At 39.4% G+C, this 21,783-nt stretch overlaps 2 protein-coding genes across 3 annotated transcripts; one reads left to right on the top strand and one right to left on the bottom strand.

The window, feature by feature from the left end:
• Positions 1-425: 425 nt before the first annotated feature.
• On the bottom strand, positions 426-13,673 carry chaf1a (chromatin assembly factor 1, subunit A (p150)). The gene is made up of 16 exons (XM_044200779.1): positions 13,276-13,673; positions 11,835-11,882; positions 10,560-11,191; positions 10,074-10,136; positions 9,693-9,937; positions 9,472-9,553; positions 9,278-9,346; positions 8,796-9,013; positions 5,346-5,514; positions 5,031-5,111; positions 3,976-4,071; positions 3,580-3,829; positions 2,612-2,771; positions 2,055-2,376; positions 1,788-1,872; positions 426-1,350 (listed from the first exon to the last, which is right to left on the bottom strand). Exons 1-16 carry the CDS (start codon positions 13,337-13,339, stop codon positions 1,238-1,240), a joined length of 2,697 nt encoding a protein of 898 aa, XP_044056714.1. The 5' UTR covers positions 13,340-13,673; the 3' UTR covers positions 426-1,237.
• A 681-nt stretch (positions 13,674-14,354) lies between these two features.
• On the top strand, positions 14,355-21,100 carry scamp4 (secretory carrier membrane protein 4). 2 transcript variants are annotated; one of them, XM_044200783.1, is made up of 7 exons: positions 14,385-14,541; positions 14,882-14,908; positions 15,078-15,206; positions 15,367-15,523; positions 17,953-18,054; positions 19,075-19,192; positions 19,350-21,100. In XM_044200783.1, the coding sequence occupies exons 1-7, from the start codon at positions 14,481-14,483 to the stop codon at positions 19,536-19,538; spliced, it is 783 nt and encodes a 260-aa protein (XP_044056718.1). In that variant the 5' UTR covers positions 14,385-14,480; the 3' UTR covers positions 19,539-21,100. The 2 variants fall into 2 exon arrangements, with proteins under 2 accessions (XP_044056719.1, XP_044056718.1); XM_044200784.1 differs by lacking the exon at positions 14,882-14,908 and having other exon boundaries at positions 14,355-14,541.
• The last annotated feature ends 683 nt before the right edge of the window (positions 21,101-21,783 follow it).

Raw genomic sequence — 21,783 nt, 5'->3', positions numbered from 1 at the left:
ACAATTTTACACATACAGAATAAAGAAGAAAAAGAAAACCCTATTTTTCCTTTAATTAGTACCAAGTTCTTTCCAGGAAACTTCCTTGGAATTGCCAAAATTGCAGTGCCCAGATGTGCATATATTGTTGTTGTAACAGCTGACAAAGATGCCTCTACTAAATATTGACTTCAAGGGTTTAATACTTGTTTGACAGTCTTTTGTTGGTGTCAAAAACAAAACAAATCTGCGGTCGAGTAATCACTGTCGTCAGCAGTCACTGTTGAGCAGCCTTAGGCACTACAGCATTTCCTATATTCGTATACGTCCAAGTCCCAACCAAAACAGTAGTTCCTGATAAAAAAACAACATTAGTGAGTGTCAGAATGTTGATGGTGTTAGCCTCAAGCTATCAAAGGCACCCAGATGAAGTGGCGACGAATGAATGGAATATAAAAGTGCATCACTTTTATTCATGTTTAATGAATTTATCCTGTTCAAGTATTCTTGAAAAAAATACAGAAAATACATATTTATAAAACATTGTGACACTGAACCTAACTGTACAGGTACAGATCTAGCAACTACTCCAGTGAGTTGTCAGACTTAGAAATAGCAGAATAAATGCATCCATTGAAATCAAAGGGAAATGATGGTCTTTAAACCTCATTTCCCAACTCTTATTTCTGGTAAACTATATACATTTTGACTAGAGGAAGTCCAATAACGTCATGAATTCAACATTTCAAAAAACGTAAATAATGCTGTTCTTGATGTCTTGGATGCTTTTCCTCATGAAAACTGGGCATTTCTGTTCTGCTCTTCCTCCATCTGTTTAACTCAATCTGATGTAGTTAAAGCAGTGCCAGAGAAACTTTCACCTTCCACTTTAAAGAGGCCCATGCCAAACATGCCTGACTGAAATTTCAATGCAAAAATCAGAGACATAGTTAATGAACATTGGACATTTCTGCCCTCAATAATCAAGTCAGACACTATTTTACACTTTTATGCACAACTACATTTTACAGGCAAGATGACTCCCGACTCCTTTAAAAAAAAAAATAAAAATAGGTGAGAGGAAACTCATAATACTGAGTAGACGCCACCTGCTGTGAGAGTTGCTTGTACCAGAGTGTGAGGTGCTTCATCTTGCTTGAAGACTTGATTCTGTCTTGGACACAGTAGAGTTCAGAACCAGGAAGGAGTATTGAGGGAAACGGGATAGCTTGGTTAGAGGAAATAACCTATCCTGTCCTCAGGCAGTGGCGAGTGTAGGAGCAGCGCTGGCCACGGGAAGAGCAGCGGTGTCAGAAGGGGTGACTTCCATCAGACAGTCTCCCTCGCTGGGAGATTTCCCTCTGGTTGGACCTGGAGAGTAATATTTAATTTAACTTTGGACCAAGCCAGGCTAGCTGTTTACCCCTGCTTCCAGTATTTATGCTAAGTGAAGCTAATTGCCTCCCAGCTCCAGCTATGTTCTTGACAAAGACATGAGTGTGGTATCAATCCTCTCATCTAATGAATGGAACATGTGTCCCTGGGGCTGCACTTGGGTGAATGGGCACGGGTGGCTCCGTTACGAACACACCTCCTGACAGGAGTTGGATTAACTAATCAGCTTGCTTGACACGCAGGTCCGCACAACACATTGAGATTTAGGTGGTGTGAGCATCGTCTCTCTGCCCATGTTCACAGAGATGTTTACATGTATCCAGTAGGCGATTTGTTCATTTTCAATAGGAGGGACAGACGGTTTCTTGGTTTGTTTCTTTTACCCGCGACTAGCAAACCGACTCATAACTCACCACTCTGTGTGGAGAGGATGACACAGTCTTCCTCATCGTCATCCTCAGTGTCAGCTTGAAAACCATCTGCCTCCATTGCTTCCGTCTGGCAAATACAGGGAGTTAAGACTATTTGAGACGGTAATAGGCATATTTTCATTTTCATAAAAAGATACTAAAAATTAAAAAAAAGAAAAGATCGGGACTAAACTAAGTACACAAAGAAGTAAAATGTCGCAGTGAAGTCTGCATGGTCATTTGAAAATCTGTTTGAGTGTGTTTTTCTACCTGCTCGGGGTCAGTACATCTCTTCATGAACTTGGTGATTGACATGCTGCCTGTGCTCTTCCTTTTGTTGGAGGATGAAGACGTGGTGGAGGAGGTCTGGGGTGTAGTGGGAGAATTTCCCTGAGAGCCTGTGGCTGCCTGGGGTTCTTCACGGGACTCTTCTCGAGCTCCTGTGGTGAGGTAGGTCCACTGGCAGGGCACGGGAAGAGCCTCCTGACCAAAACGGGACAGGACCTCTGTATGCACATACCAGCAGCAGCGTCTGTAGGTTGAGCGCTTCTCATAAACAGCGTTGTTCTTAATGAGGCGCTTCACCTGTATTCTGATTAAAGATGGGGGGGGTCATTTTAAGTGATGTAAAACAAAAAAAAGATATTTCTAATGTTTGTAGATGTTTTACCAAAAAAAAAAAAAAAAAAAAAAGACGACAAGATTTTAAGAGATGTTTTAGGAGGTAAATTATTTTATTTTTGGCAAAGTTGTACTATTTAAAAAAATGTATCATGAATTTTTTACATTACATGTTTACACAGTCAACAGTCATATTGTTGTTTTACCTGGTGGGAATGTTTTCTGCTGGGCTCTGAGGGCTGGACAGTTCAGGAGGTGAGGAGGAGGAGGAGGAGGTCTGCTGACGACAAAACTCCTGAAACTCAGTGATGATCACTTTGCTGCTGTTGAGATTGCCGTGCAGCAGAGCCAGCAGCTGGCCGAGTACTGTGGGAGAAAAGAGCATTATAGATTTTTTTTAGAATGCATCATTAGCTCATAAACAACAAACTTTAATAACTTGATAAAAAAATGTAAATTAAAAAACTTAAAAAGTATACCAACTTCCACAGAAATATATTGTGATTCCTCTATAGACAAGTTTTATAATTTATACAGGTGTACTTTTTTAACCAAGTTGCAACAGCGTTTTGCCAACTACGGTAAGTAAACTCAGTTTACCTATAGAAAAGAGGGCTATACTTAGAATAATTAATTATGTAATGGTAATTAAAGTAATTGTGATATTCAAAGGTGGGTTGTGATTATAGAACCAGGAAATAAAGATGAAGAAAACAGATCAATAGTGTAGCACCACCATTCCACTGCCAAAATAAGATTGTAAATGCATAATCTCACACAATTTTAGCATACAATAGAAATAATATGTTGGTAAAACATGTCTTTGAAATTTCTAAGATCATAATACACAGAATTTCTGAGGCTATTGGTACAAGGTACACACAATTTGAGATATCCCATATCCCACATTTTCACTGTGAATTGGATAAAAAAAATTCTTGTCATATACTCAAAATACAAATTGAAAATGTCAACTGGCACTGTAAGGTTTTGCCAGCTGATAAGGGCTACTAGAGCAAGACAACCCACAAAAACTACAAGCAACAGTCAGCCACTTACAGCGCAATGGCACCTTAAAGACGACTGTCAGGTCCCTAATGAATCATCAACTAAAGAACGGCTGTTCTCCAACTTCAATCCATGTATCCAAGTGAATCACGCCGCATACACTTACATTGTGCTTCTCTCTGACACCTCTGTGACAGCTCCTCTGGGCTGGGGCTGGTGTCTGCCTTGGGTAAAGGCTCGACCAGACACACAGCATAAGGTTGGAAGAGCTGCAAACCAGGTCCTTCTCCCTCCCAGACGCAGCCCTTTACCACTGGCTCCAGCATCTTCATCTTCTTCTTGGTGGACATCAGCTCATCCCACTCCCTCGCTTTCAGTTTTTGACGTAGTTTCTGCTTCTCCAGGTCGCCACCCTCCTGGGAGGTTGCATGTGTGTTAATGGTGGTGCAAACAGGAAGCAGTAACTTAAAAAGTATTTTGAAATAAGAAAATCCAAACAATTTGTCAAGGAGACAAATTAAAATTTATTGAAAAACCACCAATATTGCAGCTCCCTTCATACCTCTTCTTCTAGAGCGCCCTCATCATCTGAAAGGTAGCCATGAGGAACAAAGAAGCCGTCATCATCATCATCTTCACCTCCTTCCTCCTCATCTTCCTGAAAATGATCAACAGTTCAAAGTCTTTTAAAAAGTAAAATTATCATCTCATTGTTCACTACTTTCCTTGTTGTGAAGATGCAAGATGAATATGATAAATGTATTTTGTTGCTTGTTCAAGTTTAGAAAACTAATTAAAGCCTATTTCTTTCCATGCTTTTAACACATTCAAAAATACACTCCAACAATACTTAATGATATGCTTTGATTAATCAGATATTAATTTCATTTGACCGCTGTACTTAATCTGTGTGATAGACTCTGACAAAGGTCAGCTAAAAAGGCTTACATGGATTGCAACATAAAAGTCATTTATGTTGTGGTTCAAGTAATTTCATACTTTAAGGCATCATTTCAATCAAAAAACAATTCTGAATACTTTTATTCGCAGCCTTTAAAAAAAAAAAAAAAAAAAATAGGACCAAGCCAATGTTTTTGCATGTTTATAAAGTATGTTTTAAAATGATTACTTAATTGTTAGCTTGAAGAAACAGATGCTTAACATGAGAATCCATCAGTGAACATTTAACTACCTTTATATTTTTTGTTGTCCAAGTTAGATTATTGTTACATGCAGATGCAAGCAGACTGTTTTGAAAACTGTGTTGTTGTGTTTGAGATTTCGAGTCAACAGCCAAATGGCAACCTTTTCAATGGATCAACCAAATTCTCTCTTTTTCAAAATATCCATGTTTGGATGTTTTATTCTATAAAATGGTCACTGCTCACAGCTGCTCTGCCAGTTCCAAGGCCCTACAAGTTGATTTTTATGGTGTACTGAGAGAGATGGAAACCAGCAGCTGATGCTAATTACATACCATTTGTATATAGGTATATATAGGTAGTTCAGCATGTGTTTTAAACTATAATACTGGACATTAATGTAGACACTACATAAACAGAGAAAACATTAGAATAAAGGAACGTCCATATGTTTTCACCCTCCGGTGAAACTTACCCCTTCACTATGAGACAGGGACTCTCCTGGTTCCTCTTCCTCCCATTCTTCATCACTGTCCACCTCATAGTCTAACAAATCCTGTGGTTACAGAACACAGCTGTTAGTCTCCCAGCTACACAAATACAATTATTGGATAAAGTCAAAATATCGAATCAAAGCTAAAATCTTAAAAGTGGTTGAAAAGCATAGCTATGTAATGCAGTTTCTCAGTTGATACAGACGTCTGTTGCATTTAAACATATGCCAATAGAATCCATTTAATCTACCATTAAAAAAGTAATGCTTAGTACTATATATAGGTAATAGTCTTACCTTGTCTTGTCTGAGGGGGCAGCGAGGTGAGATGTGTGAACTCTTCTTACTCCAGGTGCCCCAGTACGCTGGACGGTAGTTCGCATGGAATTGTAGCAGCTTCATGGGTCCATAACGTTTACGATCAGGCACACTATCTGGTTTAGGCCCTTCCACTGTTATACACTCGCTGAGAAAACGGTACACATGGGGGAATATGGAGAAAAAGATGGGTTAACCATAAAGCTACAGGAAATGTATTTAAAATAGTTTTGGTTTTTTTTTCTCTAAACCTTTATGTAGGCACACATGATGCACTGCACAAGTTTAAGTTACATAAATCACACAATCCACATTAAATAACTGTTAAAAAACGCCATTGTTTGTTCTGGCTGAGATTGCCAAGGCAATGCATGAACCATGGCGCACAGCAGTGAATGTAAGAGGAATCCCACAGCCATAAACTGTTTTTGAGCCAGGTGAGGTTTTAACAAACTATACAGAATATGCCACAGAGCGGTTAACCCAACATGGAAATGGAAAGTTTGTTGGGTAAAATATATGTAGGCAACAAATATAGAATCTCTGACGATTCATAATTGGTTTGGAAAGCACAGTTGTTGTTGAGCTTGAGTGGCACTACATCCTGCATTTATTGCAGGAAATGACGACAATAACAAACGGCTTTTTTGTATTGAGTCCTGCATGGATAAAATACATTTCATTAAAGGATTAACAAAAACTGATAAATGAGAATGGCTCAGAAAAAAAGACTGATGTTAGATCTAATTAGCAATGAAGTTTAAGCAACCGTTTTAAAAACTGTTTTAAACATTTTAAAACAAAAACGATGGAGGAGCTACACTGTTTAGCAGATTGGTTTTGTTTTTGTGAAGAAAAAGACCTAGAGAGATGGATAAACATGTAGTTATGTTCAGTGAAGTCTTTTCCACCTGTCGTATGGACACACAGAAGACAGCGAGTGCAGAATCGTCTCTGATCACTGCTGACAGCAGCTCAGCACTGTTTATCGGATACCAATCGGAAGGTTTGTGGTTTGATCCCGGTTTCCCCCAGCTGGGCTGTTTCTTCGGTGTGTCAGTGTGTGTGAATGAGTTAGTTTCTTTATTCTAATGAGCAGTTGGCACCTGCCATCTGTGTGTGAATGGGGTGAATGTGATATGTAGTGTGAAGCACTTTGAGTAGTCAGAAGACTAGAAAAGTGCAATACAAATACAGTCCATTTACCATGTACACAACAGCAGTGATCCTACAGTACAAAATGTGTGTTACATGTATCAGACAGACACACCATCACAGTAAACCTATCGTTATGAGGTTGATGCACTGTTATTGCCATGCGTTTCTTTTGTATCTCACAATGCCTGTGTGTCGTATGTAAAGCACTTTGAATTGCCTTGTTGTGGAAAGGTGTTATACAAATAAATTTGCCTTACACACAATTTCAAAAACCTTAAGCTACAGTGCACCTGGAAAGTATTCACAGTGCTTCACTTTTTCCACATTTTGTTATGTTACAGCCTCATTCCAAAGTGGATTAAATGCATTATTTTCCTCAAAATTCTACAAACAATACCTCGTAATGACAATGTGAAAGAAGTTTGTTTGAAATCTTTGCAAAATAATAATAAAAATAAATGAATTAAAAAAAAAAAAATCACATGTACATAAGTATTCACAGCCTTTGCTCAATACTTTGTTGAAGCACCTTTGGCACCAATTACAGCCTCAAGTCTTTTTGAGTATAATGCTACAAGCTTGGCACACCTATTTTTAGGCAGCTTCTCCCATTCTTCTTTGCAGGACCTCTCAAGCTCCATCAGGTTGGATGGAGAGAGTCGGTACACGGCCATTTTCAGATCTCTCCAGAGATGTTCAATCGGGTTCAAGTCTAGGCCCTGGCTGGGCCACTCGAGGACATTCACAGAGTTGTCCCGTAGCCACTCCTTTGTTATCTTGGCTGTGTGCTTGGCAGGGTCGTTGTCTTGTTGGAAGATGAACCTTCGCCCCAGTCTGAGGTCCAGAGCGCTCTGGGGCAGGTTTTCAATCAAGGATGTCTCTGTACATTGCTGCATTCATCTTTCCCTCGATCCTGACTAGTCTCCCAGTTCCTGCCGCTGAAAAACACCCCCACAGCATGATGCTGCCACCACCATGCATCACTGTAGGAATGGTATTGGCCAGGTGATGAGCGGTGCCTGGTGTCCTCTAGACATGATGCTTGCCATTCAGGCTAAAGAGTTCAATCTTTGTTTCATCAGACCAGATAATTTTGTTTCTCATGGTCTGAGAGTCCTTCAGGTGCCTTTTGGCAAACTCCAGGCTGTCATGTGCCTTTTACTGAGGAGTGGTTTCCATCTGGCCACCATACAGGCCTGACTGGTAGAGTGCTGCAGAGATGGTTGTTCTTCTGGAAGGTTCTCCTCTCTCCACAGAGAAACACCAGAGCTCTGTCAGAGTGACCATCGGGTTCTTGGTCACCTCCCTGACTAAGGCCCTTCTCCCCCGATCGCTCAGTTTGGCCGGGCGGCCAGCTCTAGGTAGTCCTGGTGGTTCCAAACTTCTTCCATTTACGGATGATGGAGGCCACTGTACTCATTGGGACCTTCAATGCTGCAGATATTTTTCTGTACCCTTCTCCAGATCTGTGCCTCGATACTGTGGGACCTTATTAGACAGGTGGGTGCCTTTCCAAATCATGTCCAATCAATTAAATTTACCACAGTTCGACTCCAATCAAGTTGTAGAAACATCAAGTATGATCAGTGGAAACAGGATGCACCTGAGCTAAATTTTGAGTGTCATGGCAAAGGCTGTGAATACTTATGTACATGTGATTTTTTTTGTTTTTTTATTTTTAATACATTTGTAAAGATTTCAAACAAACTTCTTTCATGTTGTCATTATGGGGTATTGTTTGTATAATTTTGAGGAAAATAAATCAATTTTGGAATAAGGCCGTAACATTACAAAATGTGGAAGTGCTGTGAATACTTTCCGGATGCACTGTATAATCAAAATTTGCATTAGCGTAAACTAAATGTGGTGTATGAACTTCTCGACTTATAGTTAAGAATCAAGCTACAGTCTCACACTGCCTTACACATAGCAGAATGATAATCAGTTCCACACAGAGAGGTCATACAGATTTTAAATTTGGGGAAAAAAGAGCTCTGATATCAGATAGTTACTAGGTATTAGCCGATACACAGAGTTTGGGAATCAGTGGAGAAAAATACTAGCACATACTGGTATTTTCCTAGTCACCATAATATCACCATATATCAGTTTATAAGTATCCATTTTGATACTTTGCATCTGATCCATACATCATTTAGGCAAAACAAAAAACAATCCTCATTTCAGCAATTAATATAAAGGTCAGTGAACATTGAGCAACGGGGAAAGCAGAGTACGCAAATTATGATAAATCACTATTGCCACTCTCACCTGAGTGAGTCAGTCTGTCTGGGTTTGGTGGGTCCTGACCGGCGGGGTTTTTGCCCAATCCAATCTTTTAGTCCATTCAGGTTATCAGCGGGGTTCAACAAACACCGGTCCAGTTCCTCCAGAACAGAGTCCTCACACTGAACCCGGCACAGTGGTGCCAGAAACACATTTTCTTTTATCTCAAATGGAGCAAACTTCCCACACGCAGCTGCAAGTGTCTGGAAAAAAGGACACAACAAGTTGCAGTTATATTATTTGGACTTATTATTCAGTTGACTGTCTTAGTTAAAAGGGGGATACAGGGAATTAGAGCATGTGTTGCAAATCAAACATTATACCCTTTACACTAATGTTGATTATGCACTAAAGATGTTTAGATAATTGCTAGTTTTTAGGCAACAACATGAACAAAACAGTTTAATAAACCCACCCGAATAACCAAAAAACCTAAAGTGAAAGCAAAAAGTGTGATATCTACTAACCTTTGGAGCCTGTTGGATCTTGGGTTTCTGTAGAAACCGTGTAATTTCTGCTTTCTCAGCTTTGAGGCGCTGTAAACAGATACACAATGGTCAACAGACTATAAACGCAGTAAAATGGTCCATTATAAATCTGGAACAGGAAATGTTGCAAGCATCTACCTAGCTCATACCAACACTTTTCTAAATAAACTTACATCCTTCTCTTCTTTCAAACGTTTCTCTTTTTCCTTCATTTGCTTCTCCTCTTCTTTCTTCCTTTTTTCTTCAAGCTTTGCCCTGAAGCAAGATTAAAGCAAAACATTAAGTACACCAAAATCAATGTGTGTGTTATGGCATTTTAACCAACACTGACTTATGGAAATGAAAACATGTCAAATGGGTAAGTAGTGACTTTAGAGTAACATGCATTACTCACTCTAGCTTTGATTTCCGTTGCTTCTCTTTTTCTTTTAACCTCTCTGCCTTTTCCTTCTCCTCCTTCTCTTTTTTCTCTCGTTTCTCCCGCTCGTCTTTTTCTTTTTTTTCGCGTTTTTCCCTTTCTCGCTCCTCCTTTTGCTTGCGAGCCTCTTCTTTCTTTTTCTCCTTTGCAGCTTTAGCCTCTTCCTTCTGACGTTCTTTCTCCTGTCGCAGCCGAAGCCTCTCCTCTTGTTCTTGTAAACTCTACAATTGCAAAACTTCAGTCAGTTTTTCTCTTCTACTAAAATAACAGTTTTAATAAATAACAGAGTGGATGACAACTAGGGAAATTGAAACAGAATTCAAACCCAGCTTGCAGTATATACATCAAGAGCCCTACCTTCAATGAGCGTCTTTTGATCTTTTTCTGATCTGCTGGTATCTTGGAGGTGGTCTTTGGCTCCTATGATGATAGGGGGAAAAATAAAGACAACAACAACAACAAAAAAAGCTAATAATCATTGTCTGACACAATGTCATTCAGCCTAGTTAATGTTGTATTTGCGCAATTTATAGCTAGACAAATTATTGCATTAATATTGACATGTTACAAATTCTATTAATGATAGAGAGCAAATGCTAATCAAAATCTCTCTAAATCACTGAACCACAAACAGCTTATTGTTTGAAAAGCTACTTTAATCACACTATGTATGACCACGCTGTATTTTTTAATAAACAATTTGTTTGTTTGTGTAATGTACGCAGATACCAAACAAACTCTTAGGAATACTGAATAATTAATATTGTGTGATATTGCATCAGTTAATACTACACATCACTAAGCTGGATTAAATAAAAAGCCTGTGATGGGAGATGTACGTACTGTAGGAGTAGTAGTGGATGTAGGGTCATCAGACTTGGACTTCTCTGGTGAGCTTTCAGATGAGGAGCTGACTGATGAAGCTGACAGCATGGACCTGTTTCCTAAACTGGAAATGTTCCCTGACTCATTCTCCTCCTCTGGCTCACTTTCAGAATCCTGTGTTGTGTCAAGCTGTGAGATAGATGCTGTCTGATTCCCAACTTTTTCCTCCACCTCTTCTACTTCATCTTCGCTGTCTACTGTGCAGTCTAAAACGTGTGTTTTAGGAGTGTAAGCAATGTTGCTAGATTTCCCAGAAGAGGCAGTTTTGTCTTTGCCCTGATGCTTGTCTTTTGTTGGGAGGCAGGGAGAGGCAGAAGCAGGTGAAACAAGGTGCTTTACGGGGGACGAAGTGTTATCCGCGGTCAGATCTATAACCATGTTCTCATCTGATGGTGCACGGTGCCTACGGCTCAGGAAGCCATCAAGGGGCCCACGACCATTAACCAAGGGTGGTCCACTGTGCACAGGGAGAACAGAGGACTCATTCTCCCTGTCTGAGACTCCTGGTTCAGGGCAGGCATGTGCACAGGGGCGTTTAGGTGGCTGGTTCTCTTTAGGTTCAGGGTTCACGCGCTTGAATGGGAGACGAGCTGCAGGCAGAATTTGAAAAAAAAAACAAAAAAAAAACAGAGACAGAGTCACCATAATGGCTGTTGTGTTGCATCTGTCTGCATAATATAAAACAGTTGATGGGGCTATCACAAAGTTGTTCATCAAAATGCTGTCAGAGAAGCATAAATTCTGTAAGGTTTTAAACAAGTTAAATAAATATTTCAATATTTCATGAACATGTTAACTGATAGACTACATACAAAGTAATGTCAGTGGCAACACAGACTTAAGGGGTTTAACAAATTCAGGTCTCTTTAATGTAGAGGGCAACTATAACCATTTTAACTTGTGAATCATCAATGATCTTATGCGTATTAGTAGGGTTTATAGCCCCATAATTTGAGTTTTTGCTAAATATAATGCCACACAGAATTGGGATTTGATCAAAAATATGCAAACGTGGGGAATAATCAAGATAGACAAAGCAATACATAAAAAAGGTGCAGCAATCATTAACAGGCATTGTAAATGTAAGGTATGGTTAGACATGGATAGTATTAAAATGTTCAACCCTCCATGCTAGATTATCACAAATGGTATCTGACAATGTCTTATTCTCAAAGATAATATTTCAATAGTGTCAAAAATTCTAGAAAAATAAAAATTTAACGTTGTATTTACCTTGGATAAGTTTCTTGTTGGCATTGTTACTTGACTTACAATCCATGCCTGAAAAGAACAAAAACATAGGCACATCAGAAAATAGTAGTTCAGGGCAAAACTTCACCTCAGTTTCTAGTGAAATTTGGAATATTGAACTGGCAGTGATACTGGTCACAGATAAATCAATCAATGACAAGTTTTGACAACTGTGGAACTAATGACTGTTGTGATAATAGCTGAAGTTTTTTGTAGTTGATGAAAACGCAATGCTGAAAATGACAACCACTGCAAATAAAGCCTTCCAGTATACAACTACTTTGAATTAATATATTTGGACTAAGACGTTTAATGCAAATAACAACTCGACTCAGCAACTTTTTTGTTGTTAAGACTCCGATTACAGCAACGTAACATTAGTTTACGTCTTTAACAACCACATACCAGTGTAACTAATGTACTGTGGGTCTTCAAGTCCTAATCACCCTGTATTAACGTTAATGTGAAAGTCTATCGGATAGCAAAAACGCCCCGATTGTATTATTTTTTAAGGTGTTTCATTAAATGTCACATTGGTTTGCCAATTCGGCGTGCTAACGTAACAGTATTACAATTAATGTAATGGTTGTGTTTGGTTTGCTCTCCCGCCAACCGGTGTATTAGTCGATGCTGCAGGCCCGGCCGAGTCCGCAGGGCAGGCACTTTATACGGCTGTCAGAAAAGGATGCATGCCCGACCACAATTCTGAAAACTTCGCAACTAGGAAGAATTGTTCCATGTAAGTTACTGCAGCCACAAAAAAACTTGGGTGTGTGAAAGAGCGAAGACAACGGAGTAGCTCTGGAGTTTCACCTATGAAACAACTTTCATGTGAGGTGCTAACGTTAACCAAATCACAGATGCTAATATGACTAGCTCGTCTGCTAACCTAACAAAACTACCATATAGCGGATAGAGCTATGACCTAGCAAAGCAACAGTAACAGAGCAAGCCATGTAGCCGAGTTTGCCACTAGGTTTACAAGATAAATACTTTTTCATGGTAAGGTTACAATCTCGTGAAAGGGAAACTGTGATAGTTTGAGGCCTAACTTACTTCAACATAAAGTTATTGTCCCTCATCGGACGTTAAAGTTACCGAATAAGCGTTAGGTAACATGATAACATTAGCAATGCCGGGCAGCAAGTTAGCTGTACACAGCTAGCTTTAATGTTTGAAATTTTAGGTTAAAACAGTTATCTTTTGACTCGTAACAATGACGTTGTCATTGTCACGACGATGTCGTTAGGAAAAGCGAGGTTGCTAGCGTTAACGACAACGACAGATTTATGTTTAGTTTGTCATGGTTTTGTGGACGCTAAATGTATAGACGAAACTACACTCCGTCAATATTATAATAGTAAGACATTTTGGCAAGTTGATAGAACCATTTATAAGCTTGCCAGACATGTCATTAAGTTACCTCTTCTGCGGGGAGTCGATGCTGCCAAATGTCCGTCCACGGATGGGTTTTCCGCCGCCAACATCCCAACGACTAACCCGGGGCTCCTCTCGTTAGAGATAAACAACGTCAAAACAACGGTACAAGTTGCGTAAACACCCGAAAATGCACCAAATAGTATGCTGCTATTTAGACGACATGTACTTCTAATTTATTTCACATAAATCATAGCGCATTCTCTTTCCGCATCTCCCACATACTCCCTGCGTTTAACCCGCTGCCTGCCTCGCGCTCCTCAGTCGGAATTGGCGGGAGTGTGTCGCTTGCGTCAGTAACCGTCGCTGATTGGTCAAAACCAGGTTACTGATCACCGGTGGAGGCGTTTGTTTTGGACAACCGCGTTGAACGTACTTGGTGTTTCGTGTAGTGAAGCGCTTTTGTAAGGTTTGTAATCGCACTAGAGTTTCAAATGTTGTATGATGCTTACATTGTTCCTCAGAAAGACGATACTATGTGACCTCGTTTCATTCAGTGGTGTAAATCTGTTTCTTTTTTTTAAATAAACATACTATCCACCTTCGGGACACCCTGTTCTATGAACCGAAAGTTATCAGATGTATCTCACAGGGCACGCCTTCTGTCTGACGTTTTGGGCTTTGTGATTGGCCGCGGAGTTTGACTTTCAGAAGTCAGGTTGCCATGTTGTGGGATAGTAAAATGAAAGTAAGGAGTCTGAATAAAGTCCGATGAGGCTGGTGCTCTCTGGATGGCTGTTTTAATAGTTATAATAAATTAGCCACAGGACATGATATTCCCAACACACGTATAGATGATTTATTCATTTTGAAAGACTAAAAGATAGTTTGTCGCTCACTCTCACCACCCACAGTTTTGTTGGTATCTGAAAGTTGTGAAATGTTGATGAATAACGTCAACAAGGATTCCACTTTTCTACTCCAAGGTGATAAGAACCTGTCCTTAACTGTTTCCAGATTTCTGCTTGTAATCGCATGGGTGGGATCCATACAAACGGATGTCATGTTGGAGTCACGGGAGTCATGTTGCAATCATGCGTAATGCGTCTCCCGTTTATCGCTCACATGAATCCTGGGACTTGTAGTTCTTAAGGCCGCAGAGCGCGTTGAATATAAACAGTTCGAAACTACAAGTGCTAAGATGCTGCGCAACCGCAGTATGTTCGATGGGGTCGAAAAAGCGCATCCCGTATGATACGTCCTGGATCGCTGCAGTTGTCGAGGGAAACGCGAGAAGATAAACGTTATCCAGGTAATATCGACATATCTATATTACGCTTTATGTTCATTTGATAGCTGTAATAGTCTTTTCACTCTTTTTCAACTGCCAACCAGTTAGTTAAATGAAGCAACGACGTAAGATAAAGAGACACTACGCTCAGTCGTTGTGTTGAGCTGCCTAACAACACATTCTAGCTACTATCTAACGTTACTGTTAGAACACGATGATATGATAACTTCACATAGGTATAATTAAAAAGCAAACTGGATAATTTCAAGTTTTTGTATAAAAATGAGTTAACAGTTTGACCAAAGTTGGGATGTGCACCATGTTAACGTTACTTTACTTTTACTATATTCTTATTATCCAGGAAAGCGCCGAGATTTCAAAATGGCAGGTTTGTGACTTTTTTGTCTCTGCCTATCTTCTGTAAAGCCACACTCGACCCTCCACATTCCCACATTCCTGTCTCCTCTGCCAAGTATTCAGGCATGTTGTAAAATACTCAAATGTGATATAGTAAGAGAAACAGTAATATTGTGATGACACTTTGCTTCCTGTTTCAGATCGGGTGAATAACTTTCCTCCCCTGCCCCAGTTTATGAAAATAAAGCCCTGCTTTTACCACAACATTGAAGAAGAAATTCCTGCACCCTACCAGCAGTTGGTGCGCAGAGTCTACACGCTATGGATGAGTGAGTGTTTTCACAAACATTTTCCAACTTTGTGTTTGTCATTTTTTGGAAGAAGAAGTTGTATTCTTCCCTCTACTGTTAAGTTAAAAAAAAATCAATCACTACCCTTCCTGTGTGTTTCCCTTCTCTCCACGTCTCCACTGTCCTCTCTCCTCTGCAGTGTATTCAGGAACACTATGCATGAATGTGATCTCATGTATTGCTTGGTGGGCTGGGGGTGGAGATGCCACCCACTTTGGCTTTTCCCTACTCTGGCTCGTCCTTTTCAGCCCTTGCAGTTACACCTGCTGGTTCAGACCACTCTACAAAGCCTTCAGGTTAGTCACCATCTGGAAAATCTCATGAACCAGAATCATTTCTGAACTTCAACTTCTACTTCAGTTTATTTAAAGTGTACATCACCCAATGAGTTTTCAGGTTTAAAATATAACATCAGATACACAAATGTGAGACTTCACATGTAAATATACACACACACATACAGGCTGAATACAAAACATACAGGTAGGAATGTTAATATAACAACAGGATTGAGGTTAGGAAATTTAAAAAGTTCATATAGCAACAATATCAGAATTGAGGTAACTAGTTATCACAGTAGAAACCAGTTCAAGTGAAAGTAGGAGGGACCATAGCACAGAGAAAAAAGATGGGTTTTAAATCTAGATATGAAAATCTCAACACAGCCTGACTTTATTTTTTTTAAAAAAGGGGAGCTTGATGAGCAAATGCTCTACCCCCAAAATATTTTTTTGTTAAACCTAAGAGCAGTTAATTAACCAACATCAAGAGAGCGTAAAGGGCATGATGAAGTATACGGAGTAGTAAGACAGGAGATGTAGGAAGTAGCCAATCCATTTTTTAAGACAGAAGGAGGACTTTGAAATCAGCCCTCACTTGTGTTGGTAGCCAGTGCAAAGAGATCAGGACAGGTGTTTTGTGATCAGACTTCTTAGATCTTGTAAGGACTAAAAGACCATATTAAGACTCTTGTTGCTTCCATGGGTAGGCAAGAGAAAAGTGCATTGCAGTAGTGGATGTTATAAAAGCGTGTACAAGGATTTCAGCGTATGATTTGAATAAAATTTAGATTAGATTCAACTTTATTGTCATTACACTTGTACAACTACAAGGCAACGAAATGCAGTTTAGGTCTAACCAGAAGTGCAATAAGCACTTGCAGGATATAAAGTATGTGCAGGATAGAGCAATATTATGAAAATATTTTACAAGTGGTACAATGGGCATTATATACAGATGGCATTACTATAAACAGAAGTATACTGATGGATATGTACAGTAATGAATTGGACTGGGCAGAACAGTAGTGCAATGAATATAAAGCAGTTGAAATTATGGAAATAGTTAACAGTGCAGTATCTGAGTTATTGCAGTATTCAGTACATAGTACTGGAGTGCAAATGATTCAATATATGTATAAATAAATAGTCCGGTAGTGCAAATGAACATGTGGTACATGTAGCAAAAACAATATAGCAGCATTTAAGTTAAGGAATATGAGGGGACAGTGGAATCAGCGGGGGGCAGAGTTCAGTAGAAAGACAGCTCTGGGGAAAAAAATCTGTTTCTCAGTCTGCTGGTCCTTGTCTGGAGGCACCTGACAGCGTTTCCTCTGGATGTCCTCAATGGATGGAAGTGGAGTCCCTGTGATGCGCTGGGCAGTTTTCTCCACCCGCTCCAGTGCCTTGCTCTCTGCAGCAGAGCAGTTCCCAGTTGGTTAGGATGCTCTCTACTGTGCGGCGATAGAAGTTCACCAGGATAGCTGAGGACAGTTGGTTCTTCTTCAGTGTCCTCAGGAAGAAGAGGCGCTGGTGAGCCTTCTTGACCATAAAATGGGTCGTATCTTGGCCATGTTATGTAAATGAAAGAAGGCAGTTTTTGGGATATACTTGATATGTGGCTCAAAAGTAAGAGAGTGTTCAAAAAGTATTCTCAAGTTCTTGACTTCATGGCTCTGAGAAAAGCCATCAAGATGTATGGAAAAATCCATGAAAACTGATTTATGTCAGGCTGGACCAACAAGCAACATTTTGGTCTGCTAGATATTCAAATGAAGGAAGAATAGAAGGAAGAAAGTGATCTCTTAATAAAGGAGTGGAAAATACTACTGTCAGCCCAGAGACAGGAAGTAGATGTAGGTCAACGGTGTGGGTTAATGTTTATTATAAAATTGTGGGCTGTGGTTGTGCGGCACACACTTATCAACTAAAAGTGGGGTTGTTTAGACGGTTTCAGTCAGCACCATCAGGCCTATTGAAAGAACTGTCACTACTTGCTAGCTACAGTAGCTTGGAAGCTCATCACCTCATAATGGGCAAGTGTCAATTTAACAAAAACTAAAATGAGCTGAAATGAATTCATTGTTTTTCATCGGTTAATCCATCCATCCATTTCTTGTGGCCTACCTGGGTCCATGTTGCGTTCATTTATTCAGTTATATCATTGGGAATTATTGTTATATAATGCTGGGAAGGATTGGGGGAAAAAATTAATATAATAATGATTAGTTCTAGCCCATGTCGTACCTACTGGTTTTCCATGTACTTTCATAGTTTGCTTGGTATGCAAGTATGAAGTTGTTCCTTTTAAGACCCACATTGTATTCACATGTTGACAACTAGTAGGAGGAAGCAACATTGCAACAAAAATAGAGCAACTCTTGGCTTGTTTGTTTTCTACTGTATCATCCCCTTGTATCCTTTTTTTTTTTTTTTCATGTTCATAGGGCCGATAGCTCGTTCAACTTCATGGCCTTCTTCTTCATCTTCTTCCTTCAGTGTGTCTTCGCCGTCATCCAGGCTATCGGCATCCCTGGCTGGGGAACATGGTGAGTTGAACCAAACCAGCTTTAAAGACTGTGCGCATGTTGCCTGCCAGTTTTTACCAGAGAGTGGGTCATGAGGGCTTATGTCAAATGATCAAGGCAGCTGGAGAACGTGTTTTTCATCATACACTTGCATTTTCACGACTGTTGGAATTATGATGCTAAGATAGATTTAACACTAAAATAAAACCATCAAGCTAACACATGAGGTTGTTACCAGAACTGGGTAGTCATACAATATCTGCTGCTTTTTAAATTTTTATTTCTTTTAATTGCCAGTTGACGTCTGTTTCTGAGTTTCTGATATGACGTTGTCTCGGCGGTTTGCTGAACCATCAGACTCGTGATGTTAAATGTAAATAGGGGATGAAAGGTGTCAGCCATAACCTTAAGACTAGGTGAGGCATTCCTTAGGGATGTCCATTGATTTCACATGGGTTCAACTCTAAACACTGAGGTTTTGAAATTCCGTGGATTTTGAGCAACACATGTGTCACTCACAAAATTGTTTTGGAAGAGACGTTTCTAAAACAACTGTATAAAATCATTCACATTTGTACAAATCAGCAGTCCCTAATTCTGCAGTTACATTTTTAATTGTTAATTTAGAAAATGCTATTATTTCAGCATATATTATATCCCTCTTTTTCTGGCTTTGTCATTATAAAATCATGTGTGTTCACGTTTAAATTCTTACACTCAGAATGCCACATTGATCTTTTTTAGAGACCATGTTGAATAGACTTGTTTTTAAAAAAGCTATTTTTTCATTTTAGTATATTTAAATCCAATAACTGAACATGTGCTTGTGATAATAACACTGTTCACTCATGATACAGCGTGTCATGTAAAGTCAATTTTACACTGATCACCATTATGCTGTTTGTCAGTGCATCTGTTTCCTCGCTGCTTAATGGCTCATTAGTAATTTTGGATTTTTGTATTAAATCCACTTTGCTAATTGCATACTATATGATCCACTAACCCGTACTACTCCATCTCACTCTCACCAACACGTCAAAGCGGCTGGGTGGCGACAGTGATTTTTTTCAGCGTAAATGTGGGCTCGGCTATAGTGATGCTTATCACAACTCTGCTCTTCACTCTGGTGGCTGCTTTAATGGCACTGGTTCTCATTAAGGTGAGTGAACACATACGCTAAAAACAAACACACACACACACACACACTTGCATTTACTTTTTGTCCCTCATGTATACTAACCCACACAGATGCTTGAAAACAGACACAAATACACATTATGAACGTATTTTTTCCCCTCTTTCCTTTCACGTGGCAGGTGCACAGACTGTACCGTGGAGGCGGCGGTAGTTTGGAGCGCGCTCAGGAAGAGTGGAGCACCGGGATGTGGAAGAGTGCACCAGTGAGGGAAGCAGGGTTCAACGCTGTTGCTCAGACGGCCCAAGGCCCGAGCTTGCCCCAGTACCCTGCAGCAGTGCCAAGCTATCCCGACAACAGTCACTGGTGATAGCTGAGAGTCACCTCTAGATGGAGATAGCTGGCCATTTATGTGGTGCACAAGGAGCACCTCAAAGCACCAAATAATTATACCCTTACATTACAAAATGCATAGATGTTTTTTTTTTTTTTTTGAATGACAGGATTGCTATAAAACGTTTTATCAATGAATTTTGTCACCAAAGCTCATTAAAACCCTACTCTTGTAATAGAGGGTATACCATTCCATTTCAACTTTGTTTACATATAGTTTATTAAAATGACTGAGGAAGAAATACAATTTTATGCTCAGAAGAAATTTGCTTAGGAAAATGTACAGTCTTGCAAATATGCAATTGGAAAGTGAAGAAGAGTGTGAACTGTTTGAGGATAGCAGGACGTGTGCCTTATGGACCTTTATGATAGCATTACTTTATGTATATGCCAGATCTGCATGCTAGAAATTGTAGTATGCTGAAGAAAAGGTTTTTTTTTTTTTTTTTTTTTTTTTGGTCTTTTACAACAAGAGAACGTCTGCAAACTGCATGATTTTTATCTGGTGGAATTCTTCTCTGTATAATACGTGTGTTCAGGCAGGAGTTCAGTTTATTTTTGATACGTTTTTATCTCCTTGCTTGCCTGCTTTGGCTGTGAGTTCTTGAAATGCGCCTTAATTTTGCCTATAGATTTTGCATGTGAAAAATATCTTGCTTGATTTTTGCCTTAACAAGTGCTGCTTTTTTGTTCAACTGGACTTGTGCTTCAGTGAAGCAACGTGTGGAAACGTTTCAAAAGTTGTTGGTGCGTAATCCTGAGCACCGATGTGCCAAAACCCTTGCCTCGTTCCATTATTTTGATACTGAAAAAAGTCACACCCAAAGTAGATGTTGTTTTGTACTGTGTCTCAGTATTTCTCAGTTTCTGTAGTTCCAAAGCTACACTGTTTACTTTTAGTGGTCAGCGCCCTGCCGTGAAAGCACCTTATCAGCTGTTGTCAATGTTCCAGTCACTTTCTCTTTCCCTGGATAGACTGAATTTTTGTGTTTAGTGACTGTAGTGTGCTTGCATGCAGCATATCATGGGTGTGGGACTGAACAGGATTCTCTTTATTTCAGATGAACTGACCACATCTGACCAATACAAACTGACACAAACAACTGACTGAAAAAATGACTGCAAATAGGTCAGCAGTCAAATGAAATTTTGCGTGTAAATGATGTCACAGTCTGTTCAAATGCAGTCTGATATTCTAAGTATGAACTAATTTACTGTGATTCCAACAAACCTCTGTAAAGAATCTGATCAAACCCAATGAATTCGGATTTTTATGCAGGCCATATAACAGTTCAACTGATTTTATTTTGGCTCAGTGATCCAGTCAGAGCCTATTTTAAGTGAAGTACTGACTGGAAATAAAAGGTGACTGCCTCAGTTTGACTGTTTACTTTTCTTTTGTTACAAAAGTGTCCTTCATGGCCAACTGCCAAGATCAGTATTTTGATTTTTCTCTGTTATTTGATAAGTGACAAAATATGATATATCTTAAAGTAACCTTTAAATATTGTAACATTTCAATAAATATTCTTATTCCCACTGTGTCCCTGTCCTAGTTGACTGAAAATTTAATGGTTGGAATTTGTGGTGAAAATTTGCTATCCAGTCAAGTGTTCAGTAATGTTAGCACATCCAGTTACAATAGTTATGTTTTAAAGGTTAGATCTTCTTAAACAGTATTATTGCTGTTGTATGAAAAAGTGGTGACATCTATATTTTTGATTGGTTTGTGTTTTCATATCAACTGAAAGATGCTCCTCTGTGGTTTTGGACAACTTAATTATCGTTCAGCTTTTCAAACACTTTTACAACAAGCTGAAACTAAAAAGCGCGGCCTCTTATGCTACCACTTGCGGTCTGGTTGCCCCTTTTGGTGCCCACTTTTGCTGTGTGTTTTCTGTGTCCCTCAGTATAGAATCTTTCACCCTGGCAAAGAGAAGCTGCTGTAGTATTGATTTATTCAGAAATGTTTGAAGAAACTGAGAGAGATAAAAAAAAAAAGCCTGTGAGCATCACAGAAAAAACATACAAGAACTAAAAGTAAGAGAAGAAACCTCATTAAATCTTGGGAGGAAAAGTAGGGCTGATGAGCAGGAGTGATTTCTGAAATGTATAAACAGCTCGGTATAAACCCACTGGCTTTTTTTAGAATAAAGAAACTGAAAACAATAGTTGGCAAGTAGTTTGTCTTAATTCCCCGGTGTAAATATTCCTCTGCTAAG

Source organism: Siniperca chuatsi, linkage group LG6 (assembly GCF_020085105.1).
Source record: "Siniperca chuatsi isolate FFG_IHB_CAS linkage group LG6, ASM2008510v1, whole genome shotgun sequence".
In the NCBI taxonomy this organism is placed as follows: domain Eukaryota; kingdom Metazoa; phylum Chordata; class Actinopteri; order Centrarchiformes; family Sinipercidae; genus Siniperca; species Siniperca chuatsi.
Note: the sequence above shows the minus strand (reverse complement) of the source record. Positions and strands in the feature narration are given on the sequence as shown.